This window comes from Aulonocara sp. 'chitande type north' Nkhata Bay, linkage group LG15 (genome assembly GCF_057382095.1).
Source record: "Aulonocara sp. 'chitande type north' Nkhata Bay isolate Kocher_YH1m ecotype deep benthic linkage group LG15, A_spYH_male_GT1.1, whole genome shotgun sequence".
In the NCBI taxonomy this organism is placed as follows: domain Eukaryota; kingdom Metazoa; phylum Chordata; class Actinopteri; order Cichliformes; family Cichlidae; genus Aulonocara; species Aulonocara sp. 'chitande type north' Nkhata Bay.
In genome coordinates this window covers 27,531,614-27,556,992 of record NC_141358.1, presented here as the reverse complement: position 1 = coordinate 27,556,992, position 25,379 = coordinate 27,531,614, and the positions used below count along the sequence as shown (strand labels likewise).

The following is a 25,379-nucleotide window of genomic DNA, read 5'->3' as shown; positions in this document are numbered from 1 at the left end:
ACAGTTCTAGGTCTTGACAACAGCATGTTTCTATAAACGTATCATTGTTAATATTTAAAGTCGTTATGCCTTTTGGGGAGCTTTTAGTGCAATTATATTAAAGCAAAGCTATTATAATCATTTACCCATATGAAGGTCCATCACTTAATTATTAATGTATTTCACTTGTTAGTTGTAAGATATTTTAGCTGGTTTTCATGTAAAATGACCATGAGTCATTGCTATACTGATTCAGTGTGAGCTGTCGTACACAAGGCTCCTTTATATCATGAATCCTAAAATGATAAGAAACATACCAAAAATATTTTGACTTTTATTTGTAGTATCCCAGCAACAGTGCAACAAAACAGTTCCTGCAAGTGGAACCAAGTTATTGTCACATTAAGTGCAACATGTTTTACATTTATATTTGTGTATCTTTATGAAATGTTTGAAATTAAAAATAAATGGTATTCTTCCATGTTACTGAGCTCATGTGTGGCAGTCTCTTGAATTCTGGCATGTTCAAATAGATAAGGAGCTTGATGAACAAATTCAAAACAACAATACAAATGTACTGTGTACAGTAACATTTTATTGAAAAAAAGTTTACAAGAAACCTGTTCTTGCCAACGCCAATAACATGGCTAAGTCTCATAACCATATAAACTGCCCTGTAACAAGAATGACTCAACTTTTAAAACAAACTTATAGATCTCATACAGTCTTGTTATGCATCAGTATACATCAGTGACTTACTGTAAAGACCATGAACACTGGCTATTGTGGTATCACATATTCCTCCAGTGTCATCTATGGTATAGAAATAAAAACAAGTGTGAATGGCTGAGAACATACATGCATACAAATAAAAATGCATAATTTCTGGCAGTAACAAGACATTTTTTCAGGTGTTAAGATTAATACTATATCTGAGAACATGACAATTTGGCATTACAAAAGGATGCCTGAATAATCACAGCACTTGACCACTGCACTGAACTGTACAGTGTTTATTTATGATCTCAGTAATCAATAACCGTCTTCAAAACAGACTGAATCCTTTAAGCAGCTTGAATGAATTTGATGGATGAATAACAGGTATGCTTAGAAACAATATGGCATTAAGAAAATACTGGAATTTTAAAAAATATTTTCACCAACTTGAAATGGAACCTTTGTAATCAACAACAAATGACAAACTTTGATACCTTAACCTACCTTAACTAAAAATTGCATATACTGTAAAGCAAAATATTTTCAGACATGACAAATGCTAAAGTATAAAATTGTACTTATTCCTTTTACAATACAGTGTTGCATAACAGCAGTACTTTTACGTTATAACTATGTTCAGTTTTAGCCCTGACCTAATAAGAAAATACCATCTGAATGAATTAGTCTTACTACTAATTACTTACAAAAGTATTTGACTGTGCTGAGCTCTCACACCACACATGGTGCATCAAAGAAAGTTTAAGAGCAGTTTAATTATAGTTTATAGATCTTTAATAATCTTTCTTCATGCTTTTGCTGAAGGTTTCTGTCTTACAGCTGGAAAGCTTGGATTTGGTGAAGACAGCTCTGGATATGGTAGTAAACAGTGTACCCGTTCGTTTTGTTTTGTGACTGTATCATGTAAAACTCAAAATGATAAAACAAAATGAAATATTAGCCAAAACTGGACTTCTAACAGAGATGAGAAACTTCTCTCTAATTAAAAAAAGTATACTGTATAAGTTCAAAATACATAAAAATACATATTCCTAACATCTCTTTACAGTTATGGTCTAGTGTGCATGAGCAGTTCAAATGTAGCGCATTGCTGTGAGAGTAAACAATGTCCATCACCCAGACATTACTTTCAAGAACTGCATTAAATTCAGAACGAAAGTCTGGGAAGTTTTCATAGCTGTTAGCTAGCTGCAGAACATTCCCACACGTGTGTCCGACTGGTCTTCTTGTAAATTCTGTCATATCTTGAAATTCCACATAAATACTGTTTGTTACTATAAGGTCAGATCCGGTGCAGAAACGCATACATTTCTGAAGTTTAATGTTATCCAGCTCTCTGATGAATCTTTTGAGATGATTTTTCACTTCTTTTTGTTGTGGAGTCAAATCCACAGCAAATTTCAGTAGCTGGCACACTTTTTTTGAAGTTGGTTGCAGTTCAGAGAATAATTTGGTCAGACCCTCCGGACTGAGGGAGATATGGGAGTCGATGATCTCCCTCCAGCAGTCAATAACAAACAATGGTTTTTGGACAAGCTCTTTGTGTGCTATTTCATCAAGGATTGTAGGAAGAGTCTCAGCAGTGATTCTTTTTCTACAGCCATAACTGTCAAGAACTTCCACAAGATCATCCAAGTCAACTGCAGAGAAATCTTTTACTGCTTCCATCAAAACATCACATTCTTGGCTGCTGACAAACTGTAGAAAGTGTGCTTTAAGATCACTGTAAACACCACTGAAAAGCACTTGTTCCAGAAAAGGGATTGCAAGTTTATTTGGAAAATACTGACATTCTTGGTAACCTTTCAAGAGTATTCGCCCAACTGCCTTCCATTTTTCAGCAGGAAAATCATGGCGAATGAATGGCACTTTAACGGTTGCACGTAGGGTGCATCGCTCATAAAATTCATGCCAGAAGCATGTGAGTACATCTCTTAGTATTCCTGATCCAGTGCCTGGTTCTTCTGTGTTGTCTGGAAGTATGCGCTTCACATTCAGTGTTTTGCTCAAAATCTCCTCATCAAAGAAAGCAGTAATCATGTCATGTAAAGTGTCAGTATGACGTATGGTGATTGTTATTACGTTCTCTGAATTAGGTGGACTGAGGGGGACAAGAAAACCCTCATAGACTAATGTGTCTTCTGTATCTTCTTCAGCATCAAAAATTGGACCAAAAGTAATTTCTGGATCATCTAAAATTCCTGAACCAGCGATGACTTCATCAAAATTACCCCTGACTTCCCCCACTTGCAATGGATTAATGTCACTGCCACTGTTTGCTGAGACAAACACCACTTCAGATGTCTCGCTGGCATCTTCTTCAGGATTTTTTGGTTTTGTTGCAATGTAGAAGCGTAACATTGTCAGTCTCGCTGCCTCATACATATTGCCAATAGACTGGCAGGTATCATCAGTAAGGTGGTTCTGTTTAAAGTCCCAAACCTCAAACTCAAAATCTGTTTCACATCCCTTAGGAGATATGCCATCAGGAAAAAAAAGTTTCTTTCCTTCCTGAACAATATCTTTTAATCCAGCATCAGTGGCCATTTGAATTTTCTAGTGCCACCTCCCTGCTTCGCTCTCACCTGTTTGGCTATTTTTCCATCACTGTGTATCCATCCTATCTCAACATTTCGTGTTGCCTTTTGCTTCTTTGTCTGTCTTATTCCTGCATCTGTATGTGAAGTGTTCTCCTTTGGACTTTCTTTTCTGGTTTGCATTTTCTCACAAACTTTTTGCAGAAGTCCTAGTTTTCTTTTTGACAGTGGTTGCTTGCTTTTGCAGAAATTGAAGAGGGCAATTCGGTCTCCGTACGAGGGCATGTAGTTTGCCAAAGTTGCATCATCCATCAGTGCTATGACGTCACAGTCAATCTGCACACAAGAAGAAAGAAAAGACAGTCATTTTCTGCAACATTTACACTGCAAAGCAATATTACGGTTAAGGCTGTTAGGTCACTGCTAATGCCAGTAGGAGAGTACTGACTGTAGTTGTCAGAAAAGCTATCTATTTTATGCAGGGCGAAACACAATAATGAAAGAAGCAAACTAAGGCATAGCCTTTCAGTAAATAATAAATCCTCTTCTGTATTTAAAAAAAGCAGGACTTGATTGGTTATGATGTAGGTAGTACGTCTTCTAAGGATGTTCTACGACACTGTGGTGGCGTCTGCTGTCTTTTATGTTGTGGTCTGCTGGAGTGGTGGAATGGCAACGGACAACACCTCCACGCTCTCTGCATGAGACTGTACGACCACTGAGCAGCTCGATCAGCAGTAGACTTTTGTGTACACGCTTGTGTACATATCTCTGTACATTTTTATCTGTACATATGAATGTTACTTATGTATGCAGGACTATAACGCAGAGTCATAAATACACAGTCCATTTAGTCATTTAAGCAAAGGTATTACACATAGAACACAAAGTAACATTGTAAATCAGTCTTTGGCACAATATCGGGATTATTTCGTTATTTATTTATTTACTTTTGTGTTTATGCGAACAATATGCCTGATTTGCGACTTTCTGCACTTCTATTGGTTGTGCGAACATACGTCACGTCACTCCGAGGTCAAAGTTCAACGCGGCAGCGCTCCTCAGCCAGCACTTTTTATTTTATTGTTCTATAAAAAAAAAAAATCAAATACTGTATTAAGTTTTTTACCGGTAGTTAACTGTAGTGTAGCCTACCATTTCCACACGTAGGCGTTAAGTGCACTGGGCAGCTCAGAGTATAAGATATGATTTCCTTCTTGAGCTGACATACATTACACAGTGCAGGAGAACGATGATGTCATTCTGACATTATAAACAGTTAACAGTTTGCTCATTTCTTCCGACACTGTACCACTAATGTATACACACAGTTACATGCACTACATTAGTTTGTGTTAGCTAACATGTTGTGAGGGGATCGTCAGTCGGCCACCGTCAGAACAACAACCGGGGCTGTGTTGGTGGCTGTGTATGAACGCCACCCATTTTTCTGAGTGAAATATCCGCATAAACATTCATTACAGTTTCTCCCCTCCGCTGTACTAAGTGTAACTTACTTGTACACATCAAATATATCAGTGATATTGGCAGGCGGCTAGCATCTGTAACACAGCTCCGTTTAACTGCCTTGAAAAACTCTGAAATAGTAGAACAATAAAATAAAATGCAACGAACCCATCTGGGATGATCCTGCGATCAACAACAGTTAAAACGTCAATTCACCTAGTATACTGTAACATCGTGAAACACGTTCATTCCTATATAACATTATAAGCTAACAAGCATGCTAACCGTAACTGTACCGTAACTGTTTTCCTGTAGAAATAGGAGACACCAAACGATTTCTCTTTTTGTTACTCACCTTCTGCTCTTCCATTAATAAAATAGCATCTTCGGGACCCCTCGGCCACGCAAAAAATCACTTATATCCACCATATTTAGTGAATTAGTTCTCCACCTGCCAAACTGGACACATCGCTGTCACTGAAGCTGGAAGCCTGCAGGTGCCCACCTCAAAATTCTGAGATTAAAGTCAGAATTCTGAGAAAAAAGTCAGAATTCTGAGATTAAAGTCAGAATTCTGAGAAAAAAGTCATAATTCTGAGATTAAAGTCATAATTCTGAGAAAAAAGTCAGAATTCTGAGATTAAAGTCATAATTCTGAGAAAAAAGTCAGAATTCTGAGATTAAAGTCAGAATTCTGAGATTAAAGTCAGAATTCTGAGAAAAAAGTCAGAATTCTGAGATTAAAGTCAGAATTCTGAGATTAAAGTCAGAATCCTTTTTTTTTCCCAGTGGCCCTAATCCTCTTCCGTAGATTTGTGCTCATCTAATGTCATTTATTTACAATTTTCATTTGTGGATATAGATTATTAAATACCGTCACTAGTTTGTATACAGCGTTGCATACAGCGCTTTGAGTACTCCAGGAGAGTAGAAAAGCGCTATATAAGAATCAGTCCATTTACCATTTATGAGTGGTAGAAATGATTAGTGGTTACTGTTATTCCCATCAGTGTTATTCCCATCAGTGATGGGAATAACAGTAACTAATCTGAATAATTACCATTTCTATCGTTAAAACGCTGTTACTAACAAGAAAATGCGGTGTGGACTCATTACTATTTTTCAACACAGACGATTGTGCTGCTGATTGGCTGAGGAAGAATAAAATAGTCAAGGTAAACCAATCGCATGACCAATTTAAGATGACATAGTAACAAGATGCTTTCAACCCAAAACAACCCCGATTCTCCATTTTTGTATAAAAAGTGTGGACTTCAAACTATATACTAGTTTTTAAATTGTGTTGATAGGCTATAAAGCCAGAGTTATGAAAAAAATATATACGTAAAGCTTTTTCCTGAATACTATTGTTGTTTATATTTACTGGGGGAAAAATGGTAAATCAAATAAAAAAATAATAATAATACGGCATCATGGCATTTGATTGTTTAGAAAGGCGGAGAAGTTTTATGAGTGATGGCAGCGAAAGAGAGAGAGAGCAAAAGAGCGAGAGAGAGAAAGAAAGTTTTGAGATGTGAAAGAATTGTGACTTTTAGCGTGTTTGGAGTTTAAAGTTAGTGTTTTGTGTTGTGAAGTTAGTGAGTAGTGTAGTCGATAGTTTTGTTGTCACACAGGCAAAGTCACACAGGTTCAAGGATGCATCACTGCCACGCAGTGGCTCCAATATGGAGGTGCCTTTATTTACAAACTATAAAACATCGACATTTCATATCAGAATAACATCTGTACTGTTTGAAATCCACGTAAAACACATCAGTGGTATTTTATTGGTGTTGTTTGAATCACTCTCACACAGAGATGTTTTCCAGCTGCTAACTTCATTCATGCAGCGTTAGAGTTGAACAGATTTAGAAGACAGAAGTGTTTGTTTTTATTTACATGAGTAACGTTAAAGTTTTAGAAACAACTTTACTCTGATTTAAAATGTCCTGTTGATCAGTCTCATGATGAATCTTCATGTCTCTGTCATGATCAGTTTTTTGAGTAGAAGAAGATTGATTTGTTTCATTAAACTAAAACCTATGAAAATACCATAATCATTCAGATCAACAGAAACATGGAGTGTGTTTGTGCGCAGACCAGTGTTGGAGTCCACAGTCATCTCCTCTCTGGTCAGAGCAGCGGACTGCAGATTCACCCACTTCCTGTAAGCAGACTGTCGTTATTGGACATCAGGCTGAGCTCTCAACAACCAGTTGCACAGTGAAGCCCTGAGCTTTACATCATGCAGTAGCAGGTGAACAGCCTGTGAGACAGTCTCATTCTTCCGTCTTATTTTGGATCGAATAGGCATTTGCTGGGAAGGTCTATGCCATCCCGCTCACCTCTTTCCTGCACACGTTGTCTTCACCGCCTTTTGTGCCAAGGCTGAGTGACCTAAGCATCTCTACTGGCAGGTGATGTATCACTGAGGTTGTGTTGTGCCAGTGCACCTCAGCCGTCTTAGATCATGTGTCTGCAGCAGGTTTTTCCTCAACGGGTCTAAAGATCAGCTTCATAAATGATTTTCTGTTTGTTTGTGAAATCTGATCATTCGCCCCATCAAAATAGCATAGCATAGCATAGCATCTTTATTTATAACGCACTTTACATCCAACTATGTTGACCAAAGTGCTACAAATATAAAACAGAGAGGAAACAGTTTAAATTACATATAAAATATCTTAAAATTAAAAGTAATATAATTAATAAGAAACGTATTAAGAGACATCCACAAGTCCTGCTGTGCTAAAAGCCAAGGTAAATAAATATGTTTTAAGACGTGATTTAAAAACAGATAAGGAAGGTGCCTGTCTAACATGTAAAGGCAACTCATTCCACAATTTTGGTGCTGCCACAGCAAACGCCCGATCCCCTCTGAGCTTACGATTAGTCCTGGGCACACTCAGGAGGAGCTGGTCTGCCGACCTGAGGGACCGGGAAGGTATGTATGGATGAAGAAGCTCAGAGAGGTACACAGGGGCAGCATTGGACAAACATTTAAAAACAAATAAAAGCATCTTAAAATGGATCCTAAAATGCACGGGCAGCCAATGAAGTGAATATAAAACTGGGGTGATATGCTCGTATCTATGAGTGCCAGTTAAAAGGCGTGCAGCAGCATTCTGGACTAACTGCAGCCGAAGAACAGAAGATCGACTCACCCCAAAATAAAGAGAATTACAGTAATCCAGCCGAACGGTTACAAAAGCGTGGATTACTGTTTCAAATTGCTGTCTCGTAAGAAAGTGCTTAATTTTGGCCAGTTGCCTCAGATGAAAGAAACTAGACCTTACAACCAACCCGATCTGGCTTTCAAGCTTAAGCTCAGGATCCATTTTAAAACCCAGATTAACAATCTCTGGTTTACAGAATGATTTCAGGGATTGCAAATCAACACACAGAACAGCAGTGGAGGCAGGTCTGAACACCATTACTTCAGTTTTAGAATCATTAAAACAAAGAAAGTTTAGCGCCAACCACGACTTGACGTCCTCCAGACATGTTTGTAAACGATTTACAGACGACCCATCTTTCTTTTTAAGAGGAACATAAATCTGGCAGTCATCTGCATAACAGTGAAACGAGAGTCTGTGTTTTCTAAAAATTGAGCCCAATGGAAGTAAATAAAGTGAAAACAGGATAGGGCCCAGAATGGAACCCTGTGGTACTCCATGAGACAACGGAGCTTGGGAGGACTCACAGTTTCCTAAGCGAACTGAAAAGGTTCGGTTTGTTAAGTAAGACCTGAACCATTTCAGAGCCACACGTGTTATACCGACACACTGCTCCAAACGTGAGATTAAAATTTCATGGTCTACAGTGTCAAATGCAGCAGTTAAATCGAGTAAAATAAGAATGACACTTTCACCAGAATCACATGATAAAAATATATCATTAAAAATTCTTAAAAGTGCTGATTCAGTGCTATGCATTGCTTTAAAACCAGATTGAAAAATCTCCTGAACATTTTGTGCATTCAAGTATGAGATCAATTGGTCATATACAATTTTTTCCAAGACTTTAGATAAAAAGGGCAGCTTAGATATTGGTCTAAAATTCTCAACAGCGTTTGTATCTAGCCCAGGTTTCTTAAGAAGTGGTTGCACAATTGCATCTTTGAAATTCTTTGGAACCACACCTGAAGTAAGGCTGCTATTTAAAATGGTTAAAATAGTTGGACCTAAGGTAGAAAAAACTTCTTTCAGCAAAAGGGGAGGGATAGGATCATAAGGTGAGCCTACAGGCTTTAAATGAACCACCACCTCCTGTAGCTGAGCAAGAGTAACCAACTCAAACTGTTGAAAGACAGCTGAGCAAACTGGAAGATCAGAGGGGTCAGATGTGGGCAAAATAATCTGCGCCCTAGCCAAGGCTACCTTGTTTATAAAGAAGTGCAGAAACCTTTCACACATTTCAAGTGAAGGCTCAAAACTAAGAGCAGAGGGAGGGCTTAAAATAGTCTCAATTGACTTAAACAATATGTGTGGTTTCTGATAATTCACCATAATAATATTTGCAAAGTGTTTCCGCTTTGCTTCTTTTATTGTAAGCTGATATAAGGCCCAGCACTCTCTTAAACTTTGTAAAGAGACCTGTAAGTTATCTTTTTTCCATCTCCGCTCAGCCCTACGACATTCACGCCTCACAGCACGGGTTTCATCGTTCAACCAGGGTTCAAGCTTTGTCTTAGGATGCTTAATTTTTAGAGGAGCAACAATATCCAAGACAGTCTGACAAGTGGTATGAAACCAAAAACTGAGTTCCTCTACGTATTGGAGTGTCTCAGGAATGGAGAACTGATTATAGTAGGTGGAGAACCGTGCTGCCGTGGAACAATTTAACAAATGAGATGTCTTTGCAGGGACAAGCCCCTTGAATTCATTTCTAGATAAAGAGATGTCAAACAGAACTGGCATATGATCAGAAAAAACAGGATCGGAGAAACAGATCTGTGTGGCAGCCATCTTCTTTTGGGTCAAGACAGCAAACAGAATCTGAAGGTTTGTGATTGTCGTCACAAAACCGAGGATTCAAAGCAGAGATACGCCGTCAGATTCCCGAGCTCCTGGAATCCTATGTGGAGACAAACTTGCTGTTTGACAGGAAGTAGGAGAGGCCGCACATTTTCATGCCTCAGTTAATGACCTGAAAATCCGGCTTCCCGTTTGCAGGACTGAGATAAATAAATCTGGATTTACCAAAATACCAAGGTGTGACTTCAGGAACAACGCTATTTGTACAGCTGTCAGAGCTCAGTGTGGACGGCTAATCACAGACAGATTGATGCAGTTGGTTAGAAATCATTTAATATTTGTTTACAGGAAATAAACTCTAATTAAATGAAAGTTACAGTGACTCACTGCGCCACCATGTGATACAGAAAAGAACAGGCCAAAGCAGCTGGTGGTAGTTACTCAAGTTAACTCAGATCAGCTGGAGAGAAAGACACTAAATTAACATCAGTGGTACTGAAAACAGCTGTAGATAATCTTACATCTATGCAAATATTTGGTTCAGATGAAAACAGTTTGATGATGCCCTCAGGTGCATGACTGTCATCACTGACAAATGAAAACAATTTAACCTGATTTATTTCATTCTGTTACAGAAAATAGAGAATGAAACAAAAATAAATACAGCAGAAGGTTTGGATCAAATCCAGCTCAGCATTTCCAAACATCAGTGGTTTTTACACCTGCATCAAGATTTGTGTGTCTGTAGAGTCCCAGCAGACATGTGACGGACACAGGTCCTCCTCCTCAGACTCACCTGACCACACACTCAGGTGTAGTCAAGTCAGGTGAGTCGCACCTGTGACACGTTCATTGCCCCCCTCTTGAACTGTGGTGTAACATGGCCTGGCGGCAGAGGCGGAGAGCACCACCTGAAGTCAGAAACAATAAAGTGAAAACTGTGCTGCCACATTAGAAACACATCTAAGTGATGTCACATTCCTGTTGTCGCTCTGTCACACTGACCTCTGCATTCAGCTTCCTTCTCTTCACATCGTCATACACATGAAACATCAGCAGCTCGCAGGTCTTCTTGTGATCTCAGCCTGCATTCGAGCCACAGCACAGAACACCAACCCTCTCTGCTCGAGGGCTAGCATCTGTAACTGATCTGGGACTCGTGTGCCAAAGCGTTATTAAAAAGGACTCGACTCCTCAGCAACTGACAGTGTGTTTGTCACATTCAGACTGACCCAAGGACCTACCTCTCACAGCCAGCAGCTGACCTTTGGCCTCCAACATGCAGTTGGATCACAAACTCTTTTGACTCAGTCAAACCTCAGAGAGGTGTTGTGAGTCATATTGCAGGTTCTGCTTTCATTCTGGTGTCTGAAGAGGTCCAGCCCACAAAGCAGATCTTCAGTCTGTCAGTCCTTCTGAAAAAAGTCAGAATTCTGACTTTAATCTCAGAATTCTGAGAAAAAAGTCAGAATTCTGAGATTAAAGTCAGAATTCTTTTTCTTTTTTTTCCAGTGGCCTTAATCCTCTTCCGTACAAATCTGACTGAGAACTTAAACTTCACCTTAATTTTTCCGTCTGTCCTGCTCACATCTCCAATGTTTGCACACGTTGTCATTAGCATGTCTTCACTCCACATCGGCCACACCGCTTTGCTAGCTAAAACAACGGTGTCGGCACATAAGGATGCTGTCACAGCTTGTTGATTAGCTGCATAAATACAAATGTGAATCGCATCACTGGCAGGAGCAGCCAGTCACCGGTCACTACTGACTCACACAGCAAAAAAGCACAGAATGAATTGTTGTGTATTTATTTTGATTTCAATTCAGGTTGGATTTTTTTTTGTGTCCGCAGTGCAGATTTTCTGTGCGCAGACCATGCCAGCAGTGTGCGATTGCGCATGCGTGCAGCTTAGAGGGAATATTGGTCCAGATAAACAGAATCAACTTTTCCCCCTGGATGGTCAAGCACGCATCTAGATCTGAGAACATCATCTGAGAATAAATTAATTTACATATTAAAGACTCAGCAGAATTTGGTTGTAAATATTTGGATTTACTAAACAGAAAATTAATGTCACTGTGGGCGGCTGATGGATTTCACAGACAGCAAAGCAACAGCAAAAAAAAAAAGAGAAAAAAAAGTGAAAAATTACAGAAATGTTAATTTGTTCTGAATTACATTTGGAAGAAGGTGCCATCAAGCAGCACAGCATATTTACAGTACACACCTGGTTGTGGTCATGGATTGGTTTCCCCTTTCTGCCGAGGAAGACTTTCAGCTAAACAATGAGTTAATGCTGACACTGATGTCGGTTTCCCATGTGAATTTTGCCCCTCGTTGTGTAACTTTTGTTTCATCCAGTGACACAAATGCCTTTAAAACAACGAGAGTCCAGCGGATCATCTGAAGGATTAAGAAAAGGCAGTCAGAAACCTCATTAAGCTGATGTCCAACCTACCGATGAGGATGTGTCCCTCTGCAGCTTCATAAATCATTAAACTTCAGTCTGAGGATGAGGGGAGACATGTGACACTTGAGGAAAAGCTTTCCAAACTTCCTGTGGATGATTTCTGTGCTCGTATGAGTGAGGAAACAGCTGGAGGAAGAGATTAAAGCCTACAGCTCTCTGTGAATCTGATTACAGACTGATCACAGCACAGCTTTCTCAGAGCTTACTGTCAGGACATCAAATCCTCTGATGTAATGCTTTAACTCAGAGAAAAGCTGAATTAAGGGTTTAAGGGTCCCAAGGCTAGGCCCCTCACGCCCCCTTACAGATATAACCAGAGTAACTGGCTTACTGAGAGAGCCCCTGAGATACCTGCAGAACAGTAAAATATTAACTTCTTTGATAATTGCTCAAAATGAGAACGTACGTGTAAGGGGAACCTTTTATTCCTTCCTTTCACGCACTTCCTATTCCATGGTGGGTGTTCCTGTTAAACGAGTTTCTAATACTCGGCTCAGTGTGTGCACAAACAGTTGATTACAGGTTTTTCGACTCTTGGATCAGGATGATTTAATGGAGAGCAGAACTCATTTCACCTATACCCAACGTCCACTCCCCTGCTGAGCAAGCAGAGGCACTGCCAATCAAAGGAAAACGGCCTTAAAAGAAGAGATTAAGTCCTTCATTCCTTCCTTCAGTCCATTTAATGGCAAAGAGCAGAGAAGTACAGCTAAACATATTTTTTCTGTTTTTTTTTTTCTGTTCACACACTGGCAATAAAAAGTGTTTAATATATGAAACATTGCCTAATGCATGTTTAAAGTGGGACATCTTTACACATTAAAAACACAACAGATGTGCTCTGACAAATGAAAGATGCCACATCGTTTGATGGAAATGAAAACAATCCACCTACAGGTGAGTCCACTTTGCCCAAACATAACGTCCCAGAGGTATTCTAATGGATTTTGGTCAGGTGAGCATGAGGTCCACTCAGTTGCATCGCTCGAATCATCCTCCAGAGCTTCCTGCATATTCTCAGTATCCCCAAACCAGTCATACTGAACGAGGACTCATGTCGCCCTCATGAAGTCTGTTTGGTAAGGCGTTCACACCAGCATAGCTCTTTTGGCGCTCATCCTCTTCCTCCGTGCACAGAGGAGCAGACACCAGTCCTGCTGATGAGTCAAGGCCTTCTGCAGCCCTGCGCAGCGCTCCTGGAGTCTCCTTCGTGCTCCTGAGACTGTGCTGGGAGGCACATAAACCTGCCATTAGCACGTAATCATGTGCCATCCTGGAGGAACTGGACTAGGTAGTCCAGTTCCTCCAGGATGGCACATGATGCAGCCTCTGTAAGGTTGTATGTATGGTCACATGTCACTGACCCCAGCATATGCAACACTAGTGAAAAACAGAACAGGGAAAATGTGAGACCCCTCCACCAATCAGAAGTTTTCCGATTTCTTTATTAAATCATAAGATTCTTAAATTCATCAAGTCTCTCTGTGCCTGGGTCCTCGTCACAAAACATGACATCACTGTTTTGTACATTTTAACACAATTGAATCCCCACATTCGTGAAAGAAAAGCAAAACACCTTTTTGAAAAGTCTGTAACAAAACCATCAAATCTGATAAAGGTTATTTAAATGCTGCAAAAGAAGAATGGATTGGAATAAAAAAAAAAATACATCTCTTAACCTTAATTACTGGGGGAGAATAATGAATGATGCTCATAGTGAGTAAAAAGTAAACAATATAATACAGATACATAAAAAAAAACCTCCTCCCAAAACAGAATAAATTATTACAAAATATTAATAAAAAACTATAAAAATGGAGGCAACTTTGCCTGTGGTAGAATGTATACAATGTATGAAAAAAAAATCTTTACTGCAGATACTAATTTTGTGTTGTAAGATTTATGAGTTTGATGCCTTCATAGTGGTACTTGGGAGAGCTTGACATTTTCTCAGGTGGTACACACTGTAAAAAGTTTGAGAAACACTGATAAGGTAAGTGTATGTGTGCTTTTGGAAAACATTTAAAGCTGCAGTACAGAATCTTTGAAACAAGCTAGCTTAAAACATTTTTAGAATATAAACAGAGCGCTCTGCTTCTCTTTACAGTTCCTCACTCCACCAGGGCTGTTTGGCACTTTCTGATAGTGTGCAAATGTGGTGCACGTACTGCGGCAGTCATACAGACAACTGGACGGTCCAAAAGTTGGCCTACCTATTACTGGCTGAGGTTTTAGTAGAGTTGTGGCTGAACCACATAAGGATATATCATTAATTTTAATCTCCCCAATCAATTATAATGTTATGTTGGAGTGTTGTTAAAGAGGGTCAAAAACGTTTCAACCCAGTTTGTTTTGCAGATTCTGTATAGCAGCTTTAATATAGGGAGGACACAACTTCCAGACTGTAAGAGTAAAATCAGTTTTTTTCTCTTTGTCAGTTTAACAGTTTCTGTTTTGCCTGTCACTGTTCCCTGTCTGTTTTCTTACCTGGTTCTTCCTGACCTTGTACTTTCTCCTCACATTTCCCTCTTTCCTCTCTCCCTCTTTAGACTGACAAACATACACAAATAGATTCAATTAGATGAAAAATTACATTAATGTGAAAAAAATTATATTAAGATCACTAACAAAAAGTCCTCTCTCAGTGTACTTTCAACCAAAAGGGAAATAACCAAACCACATGAACATCTAATAAAAGATATAAACATTGAAATACTGATCCAACATTATTCTTGAGAGACAGATCATTTGATTTTACACTTTTACCTGAATGTGGCTCCTTTTTTTTTTTGAATAAACTTCCTTATATCCATTATGAACCTGGCTGTCGCTCTGTACACACACACACACACACACACACACACACACACACACACACACACACAACGGGAGTTATAAGGTTATTGGCAGTGTTGGGGAGTAACGGGATACATGTACCGCGTTACGTATTTAAAATACAAAATATGAGTAACTGTATTCCGTTACAGTTACCGTTTAAAAAGGTGGTATTTAGAATACAGTTACTTTGTTGAAATAAATGGATTGCACAGCGGTACTTTCCTGTTTCATATTGTCATGGGTCAGGACTGTTTTGGTTTTGTTTGACAGCTATGTTCTGTTGTTCCAGGCGGCAGCGTTACGGTTGCCATGGTTACAGGGTGACGCTCTCTCTCTGCGTGTTTCCTGACTGAGAGAGCGCCTTTTTGTTGTTGTTGTTGTGCTAAGCTAATAGGCAGAATGCTACAAGCATAGCTCTAAAGAATGTAGCATCATGGGCAGTGTAGTCCGTGCTGCAGGGAGAATGGACTGCCATACCCGTTATGTGTCTGTGAGCGAGGGAGGGAGAAAAAGGGAAAGTACGAGTTGTCATCGAGCAAAAGCGGGAGCTGGAAGCATGTAAATATAATAATAACCACTGCAGCCAAGAAGAGTGCCTGAGGAGCCCAGTTGTAAGTAAGCTATTAAGACTCGACTGTACGCTGTGTTGCTGTTTTCCTCTGAAACAATAAGTTCCGTTGGAGCAGCCTTTCAACGCCTCTCTCTGTCTCTCGCAAGCAAAGTTGACCCAGACAACAAAGTAAAGCTAGTTTTCGGCTACGAGCCCGACACGGAACCTGACGTGCTCCTGACGTGTTAGTCAGAGGTCCCTTTACTACAGTTCGGAGCCGCGGACCTTCAGTAACAGTAATAAATCACAGCAATAGCACATTCACGTAGTTGTAAACAGCATGATAATATATTAAGTCAGTGGTTCCCAAACTTGTTTTTGCTGCGCCCCCCTTTGTTTTACAAGAAAAATGTTGCGCCCCCCTCCCCCCCCCCGCGCGTGCACGCGCACACATGCACGCACACATCCTCCAACCACACACACCCATATTTTGCTCCATTGCGGTTTATTTCACACCTCAAACATTTAGTAAACAATTAAGCAAGTACAAGTAATCTGCAATAAATTGCAGGTAGTAAGAAAATAAATAACTAACTCTTTTACGCTACGTCCGCACCTACACGGGTATTTTTGAAAACGCAGCTGTTTCGTCCACACGTAAACGACTTTTCGAATCACTGAAAACGGAGAGATTTTTTTAAAAACTCCTTTTTTGCGTTTCCGTGTGGATGAGGAATACAGAGTTCCTCATGCAGTGTCAAAGGTATGTGCCTTTTTTCACGTCACGCTGTGTGCCACGTTATTGTTTACATGAGAGGAATTGCAGATTGGCAGATAGAGACAAAATACTGTTAATCTGACTATCTGCAGGTTTTACATGCTTACATACACATGCAGTTACTGCCCCTCCATTTAGAAAGGCAGAGGCATCACAGTGTGATTATTTTACTTGTAGTTGTTTTGTTTTTTTTCCTGTGTAATAAATTTCAACATTGCTATCAATACATTTTTCCAAAAATGCCTCTGTGCAAAATAGGTTTAAAAACATAAACAACTGGGATACTGTTTGTCCGTGATTTGAACCGGGGGAACAAATCGTGGCAGGATCAGCCTGATATTATTTGTAGCCCGCTGTAACTGTACTGTATAAAGTATAGTATAGTATGTATATCTCCAAATTGTCAGGAGTAGTTAGTCATTACAAGAAGTGTTTGTGAACTAAAAATCACGAATGAAGTTGATTTGGAAACATATTCAGCTATGCTTCATCTCCTGCTTTGCGTTTCTGTAGGCGTCCGTGCTAGCAGTGTCCAAGCGTTTTGTCCCCCCCCCCCCCCCCCCCCCCTGTCATCCCGCGCCCCCCCTGCCATGGCTCTGCGTCCCCTAGGCCCCACACTTTGGGAAGGTCTGCATTAAGTAATCCAAAGTATTCAGAATATGTTACTCTCATCGAGTAACGTAACGGAATACGTTACAGAATACATTTTGGGGCATGTATTCTGTAATGGAATACATTTTAAAAGTAACCTTCCCAACACTGGTTATTGGGCATTCACTCAGTTAGCTAGTTAGTATCCATTTCAAACAGGACAGTAGGTAACAACAGTAGGTTACAGACAATTTTAAGTTTTAGATTTTAAATAGGCTGTATACATTTCAATGGGAGCAACAGGACAGTCAGATGTCACTGATTTTACTAAAGAGTAGGGCGTAGGATTGTAGGGTAGCAAACATCAACAGAAAAGTTTTCAACACTGCAAGTTACCTGGTGTAATGTTTTTCAGCTAAAAAGAAACATGGTCTGACTCCTACCTAACTATATAAAGAGTAGCTGAAGGTTAAATGCATCTAACATGTCTTGTTTTAAGCCAGGCACTTACACCTCCGCTTGCTCTGGCAGCAAGAGTGCTAGAGCCAGAGTAGGGGAGAGCTGGAACAAACCATTTTGGGAGGGGGGTATCTATACTTTTGTTGTTAAAATGTTACGTCTCAACCAAGTACTGTATGCTTTTTATATTTTTAGTAGTGTGTCACACAAACAGTAATATTGTCATAAAAAAGTAAGAAATCTTTGGGGGTGCTTTGATACATTGCCCCTGGTTTCAGCTCTCATCCACGCACGTCTGCTTACCTGAATTTGTACTTCTAGAACAAATTTAAAGAACGTCCATCTTCATCATGTGGTCACATACACTCAGTAATGACTCAGGGGTTAGGATTAGGTCTCTTCACACACTGCTCGCTGGGTTTCTGACACCTTCCTTCTAACACATGTCTACACTAGTGGTGTGCGGATCGATATTGAAATATCGATTCTTCCGACACGAGTAATTTCTGTTCTATAATTGATTCTCGTATTAAAATATCTATATTTTAGTACTTTGGGGTAAATTTGTAGTTTATTATTAACAGGAACACAGTGGAAAGAAACTATATCATTCGGATCGTCTAAATTGGAAGGAACTACTTCCTCTTACGCCTTTCATAGTCATATAGGAAATACGGCTGTATAAATGTGTAGCAGCCCCTGGCGAGCACACTCACAACGATGGCTGAGCGTAAATAGAGTCATGTGTGTCGATACCACCCTGAATTTTACTTGGTATTGATCAGAAAGGAAATCAGTGGTATCGCACATCACTAATGCTCAGCCATTGTTGTGAGTGCGCACGCCAGGGGCTGCGACATTTATACAGCTGTATTTTGCACATGACTATGAAAGGCGGAAGAGGAAGTAGTTCCTTTGAATGTAGACAATCCGAATGTTATAGTTTCTTTCCACTGTTCCTGTTAATGATAAACTACAAATCTACCCTAAATTACTAATATATCGATATTTTAATGTGAGAATCGATTCTAGAACATAAATGACTGATATCGGAGGAATCGATATTTCAGGATCGATCCGCACATCACTACTGAGCGTAATTGTGTGAACGTATTTTACCGCCACAAACAGCTGAGACGTGGTTTGCGATACATGTGGCAAAAAAGTGAGGTGTTGTGGGCATACTTGCCAACCTTGAGACCTCAGAATTAGGGAGACATTCAAAGGGGCTGTTGGGGGGGGGGTGATAAATACATTTTGCAGTGTTTATTTATCGGATAAAATACGTTAAATGTCACCGTTATTATTGGCCGGCCCGGAAACAGCGGGGGTGTCCAAATTCAGAGGCTGCTTCCACCTGAGGACCCGCCCTTTGTGGTCTAAAGAAAGCCGGGTAGTACGTCACGAGCTCCCTCGGTGGAGTGAAACTCGGCCGTCTGCTCCTTGCTATCTAAAATATAACCGGGCGCTGACTTAAATTCTCGACCGTCTCACACTTCAGTTTAATCAGTTTTCTGTTTGACGTTTATTCAGCTGTGTGAAAACCCCGGAGGAACCCTGCCGAGGGATTTATAAAGTTACATTTAATTTAATCTAATCTAATAACTTTAATCTCAGCCAAACCGATTTACTCACGAACAAATAAAACACAGAAAAAACCAAACAATAACATTTTTAAGTTATCAAAGTGACTTATATCTCATGTTTAACCCGAGTAGCGAAAGACCGCGGGGGTTTGAAGACGATGTGTCAGTTGGCTCAGATATTTGAAGTTTACACAGCTACATTCTCACCTGAAAATATGTTAAAAGTCTTTTTGCAACCCAGAAAAAGAAATAAGAGTAATATTAAAACTAAGTAGCTGCCGCCATTGTTGGAAACTGGAATTGGCTGGGCTGCGCTATGAATTCTGCGATATAGCTTTTCAATTTTGTTGTCTGGGTGGAAAATCGGGAGAAATTCGGGAGAATTGTGGCTCCGGGAGATTGTCAGGAGGGGCACTGAAATTCGGGTCTCACAGAAAAATCGGGAGGGTTGGCAAGTAAGGTTGTGGCAACATCACTAACCTTGTCAAACATCTCAGTACAAATCATATCACAGAACATGACGAGCATATGTTGAGGCGAACTGAAGAGGAGGAGAGGGACAGGTGCTGCTAGGGCGAGACAGACGTCTCTCACGGAGTCCTTTAGTGCTGCAGGCAGGCAAGGTGTTCAAATAGCGCACAACTTCAGTTTTTTTTTTTATTTCTATATGATGAACCCTGCATTATTAAGTGATAAGAACAAGTAATCTGGTGTCCTGTAATCATTATGACGCTGTAATTTGAGATACAATAAATAAAATACGTTTTTGTACAAAGTATCGGTATCGGATCAGTATTGTCGATACCACCCTGAATATTACTTGGTATCGGATCGGAAAGGAAATCAGTGGTATCACACATCACTAGTGTTTGCGCTGAGCAGAGGAGGGAGGGGTGCAAACACAGCCATGTGTTTGCTGAGCAGACGGGGGAGGGGCGGTAATTACACTCCCAGTAGCACAGGAACAGTGCAGGAGGGAGAGAGGAAGAAAGCCTCCGCTCTCTTATTGGATGCATGGTATAGCACGTTTATGCAGGGGCACCTTTGAAGTCTGTGAGAATAGTTTGCAGCCTGGTCTTACTGGTCACTAGAGCTGGGCGATAGAACGATAACGATATGTATCGCGATATAACTTTTTCTCGATAGAAAAATTAAACTATCGCGATAGACCTCACCGCTCTTGTCCTCTTAAAAAAAAAAAAAAAAAGAACAGCCAATCCAAATTACGTAGCGCAGAGCCGAACCAATCACAGCCGCAGCGTCACGTCACGTGACTTGTTACGTACAGCACAAGTGCCAAGCCGCACATGTGTATTTGTTTGGGAAGCAGCCAGCCACCGTACTGCCCGGGTAATGGAGGAAATCAACCGAGCGTGACCGAAGAGAAAACAGATGATGGTTCCAACGCCGGAGAGATTGTCGAACGGAAGAGCCATAGAAGTTCCGTAGTGTGAAGGTATTTCGGCTATTTTAAGTCTGACAAAAAACAGAGTAGCGTGCACTGTAAATTGTTCCGAAAGCAAGTCTGGAAATACAATAAACTGGTGCATGCGCTACGTCCACACGTACCCGGGTATTTTTGAGAACGCAGATTTTTATATGCGTTTGCACCTTTCGTCCACACGTAAACGGCGTTTTTGGTCACTGAAAACGAAGATTTTTGAAAACTCCGTTTTTGCATTTACGTGTGGACTAGAAAAATGGAGAAAACGCAGCGTCAAAGGTGTGCGCATTTTTTGACGTCACACTGTGCGCCACGTTATTGTTTCGGTGAAATGAATTTCTACAATACTGTTAATTCTACTCTCTGCAGTGTTTAAATGCTTACTTAAACACACAGTTACTGTCACTCCACACATACGACTCGGTTCTGCTTCTATGCCCCAGCTTTGTTTACTTTTTCCCACCGAGGCTTCTAGACTTCTGATTGGCCAACATTTCTGCACAGTTAGGAATCTAGCGCCACCTGCTGCTTTGGCATGTTCATAGCAGCGTTTTCCTTCATTTCTGCCTTTATGTGTGGACGGGATTATTTTTTAAAACGAAAACGGAAAATCTCAGTTTTCAAAAATACCCGTGTACGTGTGGACGTAGCCTCAGTCTCTGACTGGAAGCGCTAATTCGTCATTCGGCTTTTGTCAGACTAAAGTAACTGTTAAAACTGTTTGAAAAGCTAAGCTATACAACAAGGAGAGATTGAGAATTTCCTTTTAGTTCTCAGTTTATTTGATATTGACAAAAGTTAGTCAGTTTTGTCTGTTCTTCTGTAAAACAAACTAAGATTTATTTTTAGAATTAATATTTTGTTTCTAAGTGGAATTGACAATTTAGTCTGTTTCGTTTGTTCTATTTTGAAACTTAAACGCTTTAGCGGCTGCCTTTTGTGTAGTTTGCAATATTTGCCTTTATTTATCTGAAAAAGTCTCATGTTCCTTAACTACATCTACCCTGTTGAACTTATTATGGGAAATAAATATTTAAATAAAAACAAGCTGCTGATTATTTCACATTTTACTTGTGAGCAACGGCACATTTAAATTTTACAAATATAGTTATTTGGCTTATATCGTGATATATATCGTTATCGCCTGAAATAAAAAAAACATATCACTTCTGCACAGACACCATGAAGCGCACACTCAATTTAGAGCAGGGGTGTCGAACTCCAGGCCTCGAGGGCCGGTGTCCTGCAGGTTTTAGATCTCACTCTGGGTCAACACACCTGAATGAAGTGATCAGTTCATTACCAGGCCTCTGGAGAACTTCAAGACATGTCGGGGAGGTCATTCAGTCATTTAAATCAGCTATGTTGGATCAAGGACACATCTAAAACCTGCAGGACACCGGCCCTCGAGGCCTGGAGTTCGACATGTTATCTGATAACATAGATGTGATTATGATAATTTTTGATAGTTACAGAAGTGGGGGGGGGGGGGGGGGGGGGGGGCATCTCTTGTCTATGGCTGTATAAATCTATTCATGTCATGTCATCATTTTTTTTTCTTTTGCTGGTTTGTGGAATCTACTCCACATGTAGCTGGCCCATGTGTCTGCTGTATCACATGATTGACATAAGTTGCTACAATGCTTTTGTCCTGTTCACTACTGTGGAGCCGGACTGGAACAGAGCAAAGCACTACAGGCAGCGTCTGTTCATAGAGCAGGTTGGCAGAGCCCTCACCACCCCGACCATGGTGAAGAGAAGCCACCTGCCACCGTTTGCAGCCAGCCTGGTCTTACAAGCCCAGGGCCAAGTGCAGGAGGAGGAGGAGCCTTCCAAAAAGTGGAAACAGTGCGCATCGTGCAAACAGTGCAAAAGGATCCTAACCAACTGCTGCAAATGTGATGCCCCAGTCTGCCAAATCCATCTGAAAACGCTTTATGGTTCATGTTATAAAATGTAAATTACATCTTTGTTCAGTTTGTTTTTGAGTTTGTTCAGCTCAGTTCATTTTGTTTTTGCAATAAATTTTCATTGTTCCAAAAATAATAATGCATCCAAATCAATGCTGTTATCAGTTATTGACCTATTCAAGGCTGTAATAACCTTATGGCAAATATGCTATTCTGCAACTAATTTTTGGAAAATATTGCAGATTATGGGTTTTCCCATAAAAAAACAGGGGTCTTTATGACAATAAGGGCATAAAAACATAAAAAAATAATTAAAAATAATGATAAACTTTATACCTATGGTTAGGTCTGAAGTTGTTGAAAAGATTTGATGTGAAAAAAATGAAAAATTTATTTGTATATGATATTGCTATATCACCTGTTGCCTTGGGACCTTTTGGGGTCCTGAGGTTAAACTGTGTTTGTAAGTTTAAGGGTAACCTAGGTGTACCCTAGTTTAAGGGTTAGAAACAAACTTTTCATGAACAGAATCTACTGAAACTCTGAAGCTGAACGAACAGAAAGCCTAAAGTTCAACTTGAGACTGGAAGGGACTGACTTTTTAAAAAGCTGCTAGTCATGCCAGGAAATTATTGAACTGGTTCAGGATAATAAAATAAAATAAACGAGAACACACAGCCATCATAGTCAGGCACAATAAACAGGAACCAAATTACAGTTAGTGTGTTAAACAAGTGGTCGAATTCACAAGTCCGTTTCATTTGTAAAAATGTCTCTGAAAGGACACAAAACCCAAAGGATAAAACTGTCAGAGTGACCTGAAACATCTGAGTGGGCGGAGATCACGTCGGCACCCCTTCCCAGTAAATACAAAGCTGAAGACTGAGGTGAACAGAGAGAGCTAACCTGCATCAAACCTCGCTTATAAACACCAGCTTGGAATGGAGATTTTAGGGGCCGCATGACACCGACACCAGGCTCGTGTTTGAGAAGGTGACAACAAACAACGGCAATGGCTACAACGCCAACACAGGTCCGACACACCTGGTCAGCTCAGGGTAAAAGCAGAGATCGGATCATACAGGGAGTGTGCGGTTTGTTTCATTTGAAGTACCACATGCCCTATTAAGAAGTATTTTAAGGCATTTATCCCTTCTCTATGACTGCAGGCATCTTCTCTGCCCCCATCAAAGGACTGTACTACATCCACTTCACCGGGCTGACTGGAAACTCCAAGTCCATGCATGCAGCTCTGATGAAGAACGGCGAGAACATGTTTGCAGTCCAGGACACGGTGGGACCACACAGCAGCACCTCCAATGGCATGACACTGATCCTGGAACAGGATGACCGCCTCTGGATCACCCTCTTGAAAAACAGCAGCATCTTTGACCAAGGTCGGCTCAGCACCTTCACTGGCTTCCTCGTCTTCCCCATGAGCGGAGCCTGAGACACCTGCCCTGGAGAAGAGGACAGTGGCAATTGCTGAGGCTTGGTAGAGTCAAGAAAGAGAAAGTTTGACAGCATTAAAATCACCCAAAACATGTGCACTAAATAGTACTGTTATCTAGAATAAATGAGAAATAAGAACCAGCCTACCAAGATAGTCCTCCTCATTTTCAGAAGTTTCATAGAGAGTATAAACGTTAAGGACAGTATTGTTATTCTGTATATATTGTATACCAGTACACCAGTCTACATCCAGCCTAACTGGCTTTATCGCAGCCACCGCCCTGGTATTCTGCCTCTGACTATAGCTGTGCTGAGATCAGTGGTTGATTCCCCCACTCCCAAACATTTTGGATCAATCATGCATTGCTTGACCTTACAGAACCGCACTTGCGTCGTTCATAATAACGCCAGACTACTGAGTAACCTTGAAAAAGCTGAACCTGCTGCATATATTGACAACTTTCTGCCAGGTGACACTCTGTTGAGTTTCTCTTTAAGATACAGGGAAAGCGTTTAGTGGCAAACACACTAAGCCTCAGTTACTTTGACACAAAGGCATCTGCTGTGATGCTTCCACCTCTGATTATGTCTCACAAGTATCAGCTATGTTTGTATACATAGATATAAAATTATGGATATGTACTGATAAATGATGATAATAATAATATTTCTGAATGAATCGAATAAGTGAGGCCACCCCTCTGTAGTAAGAACTAAAAACTATTTAATAAAATTATTGGAAGCACATCATCTCACATCGAGTGTTTGAGGAGCACGTGTATGTTTTTCAATGTCTCTTTAAGTTTTTCCTTTCTAATAATTTTGTTAAATATTTTTTAATTCTTTCCAGCATCTGGCTTCAACGTGCAGTAGCTGGTCTCCTCAGCTCAGAGACTGAAGGGCTAAATTAGAGGAAAACAGTGCTGAAAGACAAACCCTTCATTAGTTACAAATGCTGTCTCTGTTTATTTCCTGTCAACAGGTTTTAAATTATTTCTAATCAATTACATTAATCAATCTGTGATTAGCCATCCATGCTGAGCTCTGACGGCTGTGGAAACTGAAGTCACACGGTGGTATTCTGATAAATGCAGATTTATTTATCTCAGTCCTGCAAACAGGAAGCAGTAAACAGGATTTTCAGGTCATTAACTGAGGCATGGAAGTGTGCGGCCTCTCCTACTTCCTGTCAAACAGCAAGTCTGTCTCCACATCAAATTCCAGGAGCTCGGGAATCTGACGGCGTATCTCTGCTTTGAATCCTCGGCTTTGTGACGACAATCACAAACCTTCAGATTCTGTTTGCTCTCTTGACCCAAACAAAGATGGCTGCCACACAGAGGTTTCTTGGTTTTGATGGGGCAAATGATCAGATTTCACAAACAAACAGACAATCATTTATGAAGCTGGTTTTTAGACCCATCAGGGATGATATATAAAAAATCCAAAACCAAAAAAGTTTCACTTTCATGAATGTAAAAAAAACAACAAAATACAACGATTTGTACAAATATACACATTTCATTCACAGTGTGTCTGTGTATGATAGTGTGTGTGTGTGAGTGTGTATGTGTGCATGTGTGATAGTGTGTGTGACAGTCCGT

At 40.2% G+C, this 25,379-nt stretch overlaps 2 protein-coding genes and 1 long non-coding RNA gene across 6 annotated transcripts; 1 reads left to right on the top strand and 2 right to left on the bottom strand.

Moving 5' to 3' along the window:
- Positions 1-632: 632 nt before the first annotated feature.
- On the bottom strand, positions 633-5,202 carry LOC147313278 (uncharacterized). 2 transcript variants are annotated; one of them, XM_086265337.1, is made up of 3 exons: positions 5,074-5,191; positions 4,769-4,849; positions 633-3,587 (listed from the first exon to the last, which is right to left on the bottom strand). In XM_086265337.1, the coding sequence occupies exon 3, from the start codon at positions 3,259-3,261 to the stop codon at positions 1,693-1,695; it is 1,569 nt and encodes a 522-aa protein (XP_086121463.1). In that variant the 5' UTR covers positions 3,262-3,587; positions 4,769-4,849; positions 5,074-5,191; the 3' UTR covers positions 633-1,692. The 2 variants fall into 2 exon arrangements, with proteins under 2 accessions (XP_086121463.1, XP_086121462.1); XM_086265336.1 differs by lacking the exon at positions 4,769-4,849 and having other exon boundaries at positions 5,074-5,202.
- A 3,518-nt stretch (positions 5,203-8,720) lies between these two features.
- On the bottom strand, positions 8,721-15,297 carry LOC147313277 (uncharacterized). Of its 3 annotated transcripts, XR_015125189.1 has the most exons (4): positions 15,159-15,286; positions 14,934-14,999; positions 14,655-14,717; positions 8,721-13,394 (listed from the first exon to the last, which is right to left on the bottom strand). It is a non-coding gene; the product is annotated as an uncharacterized LOC147313277 (long non-coding RNA). The 3 variants fall into 3 exon arrangements; XR_015125188.1 differs by having other exon boundaries at positions 14,934-15,297; XR_015125190.1 differs by having other exon boundaries at positions 8,721-12,100; positions 14,934-15,297.
- Positions 15,298-15,438: 141 nt separating this feature from the next.
- Positions 15,439-24,513, top strand: LOC147313276 (complement C1q tumor necrosis factor-related protein 3-like). Its single transcript, XM_086262930.1, has 3 exons — positions 15,439-15,454; positions 15,501-15,620; positions 23,493-24,513. The coding sequence occupies exons 1-3, from the start codon at positions 15,439-15,441 to the stop codon at positions 23,771-23,773; spliced, it is 417 nt and encodes a 138-aa protein (XP_086119056.1). The 3' UTR covers positions 23,774-24,513.
- The last annotated feature ends 866 nt before the right edge of the window (positions 24,514-25,379 follow it).

Bases quoted from the DNA above. Each gene is read 5' to 3' on its own strand.
- LOC147313278 (XM_086265336.1), bottom strand. From the start codon at position 3,261: ATGGCCACTGATGCTGGATTAAAAGATATTGTTCAGGAAGGAAAGAAA.
- LOC147313276 (XM_086262930.1), top strand. The intron at 15,621-23,492 runs GTAAGCTATTAA...CTATGACTGCAG, and splicing joins CCTGAGGAGCCCAGTTGTAA to GCATCTTCTCTGCCCCCATC.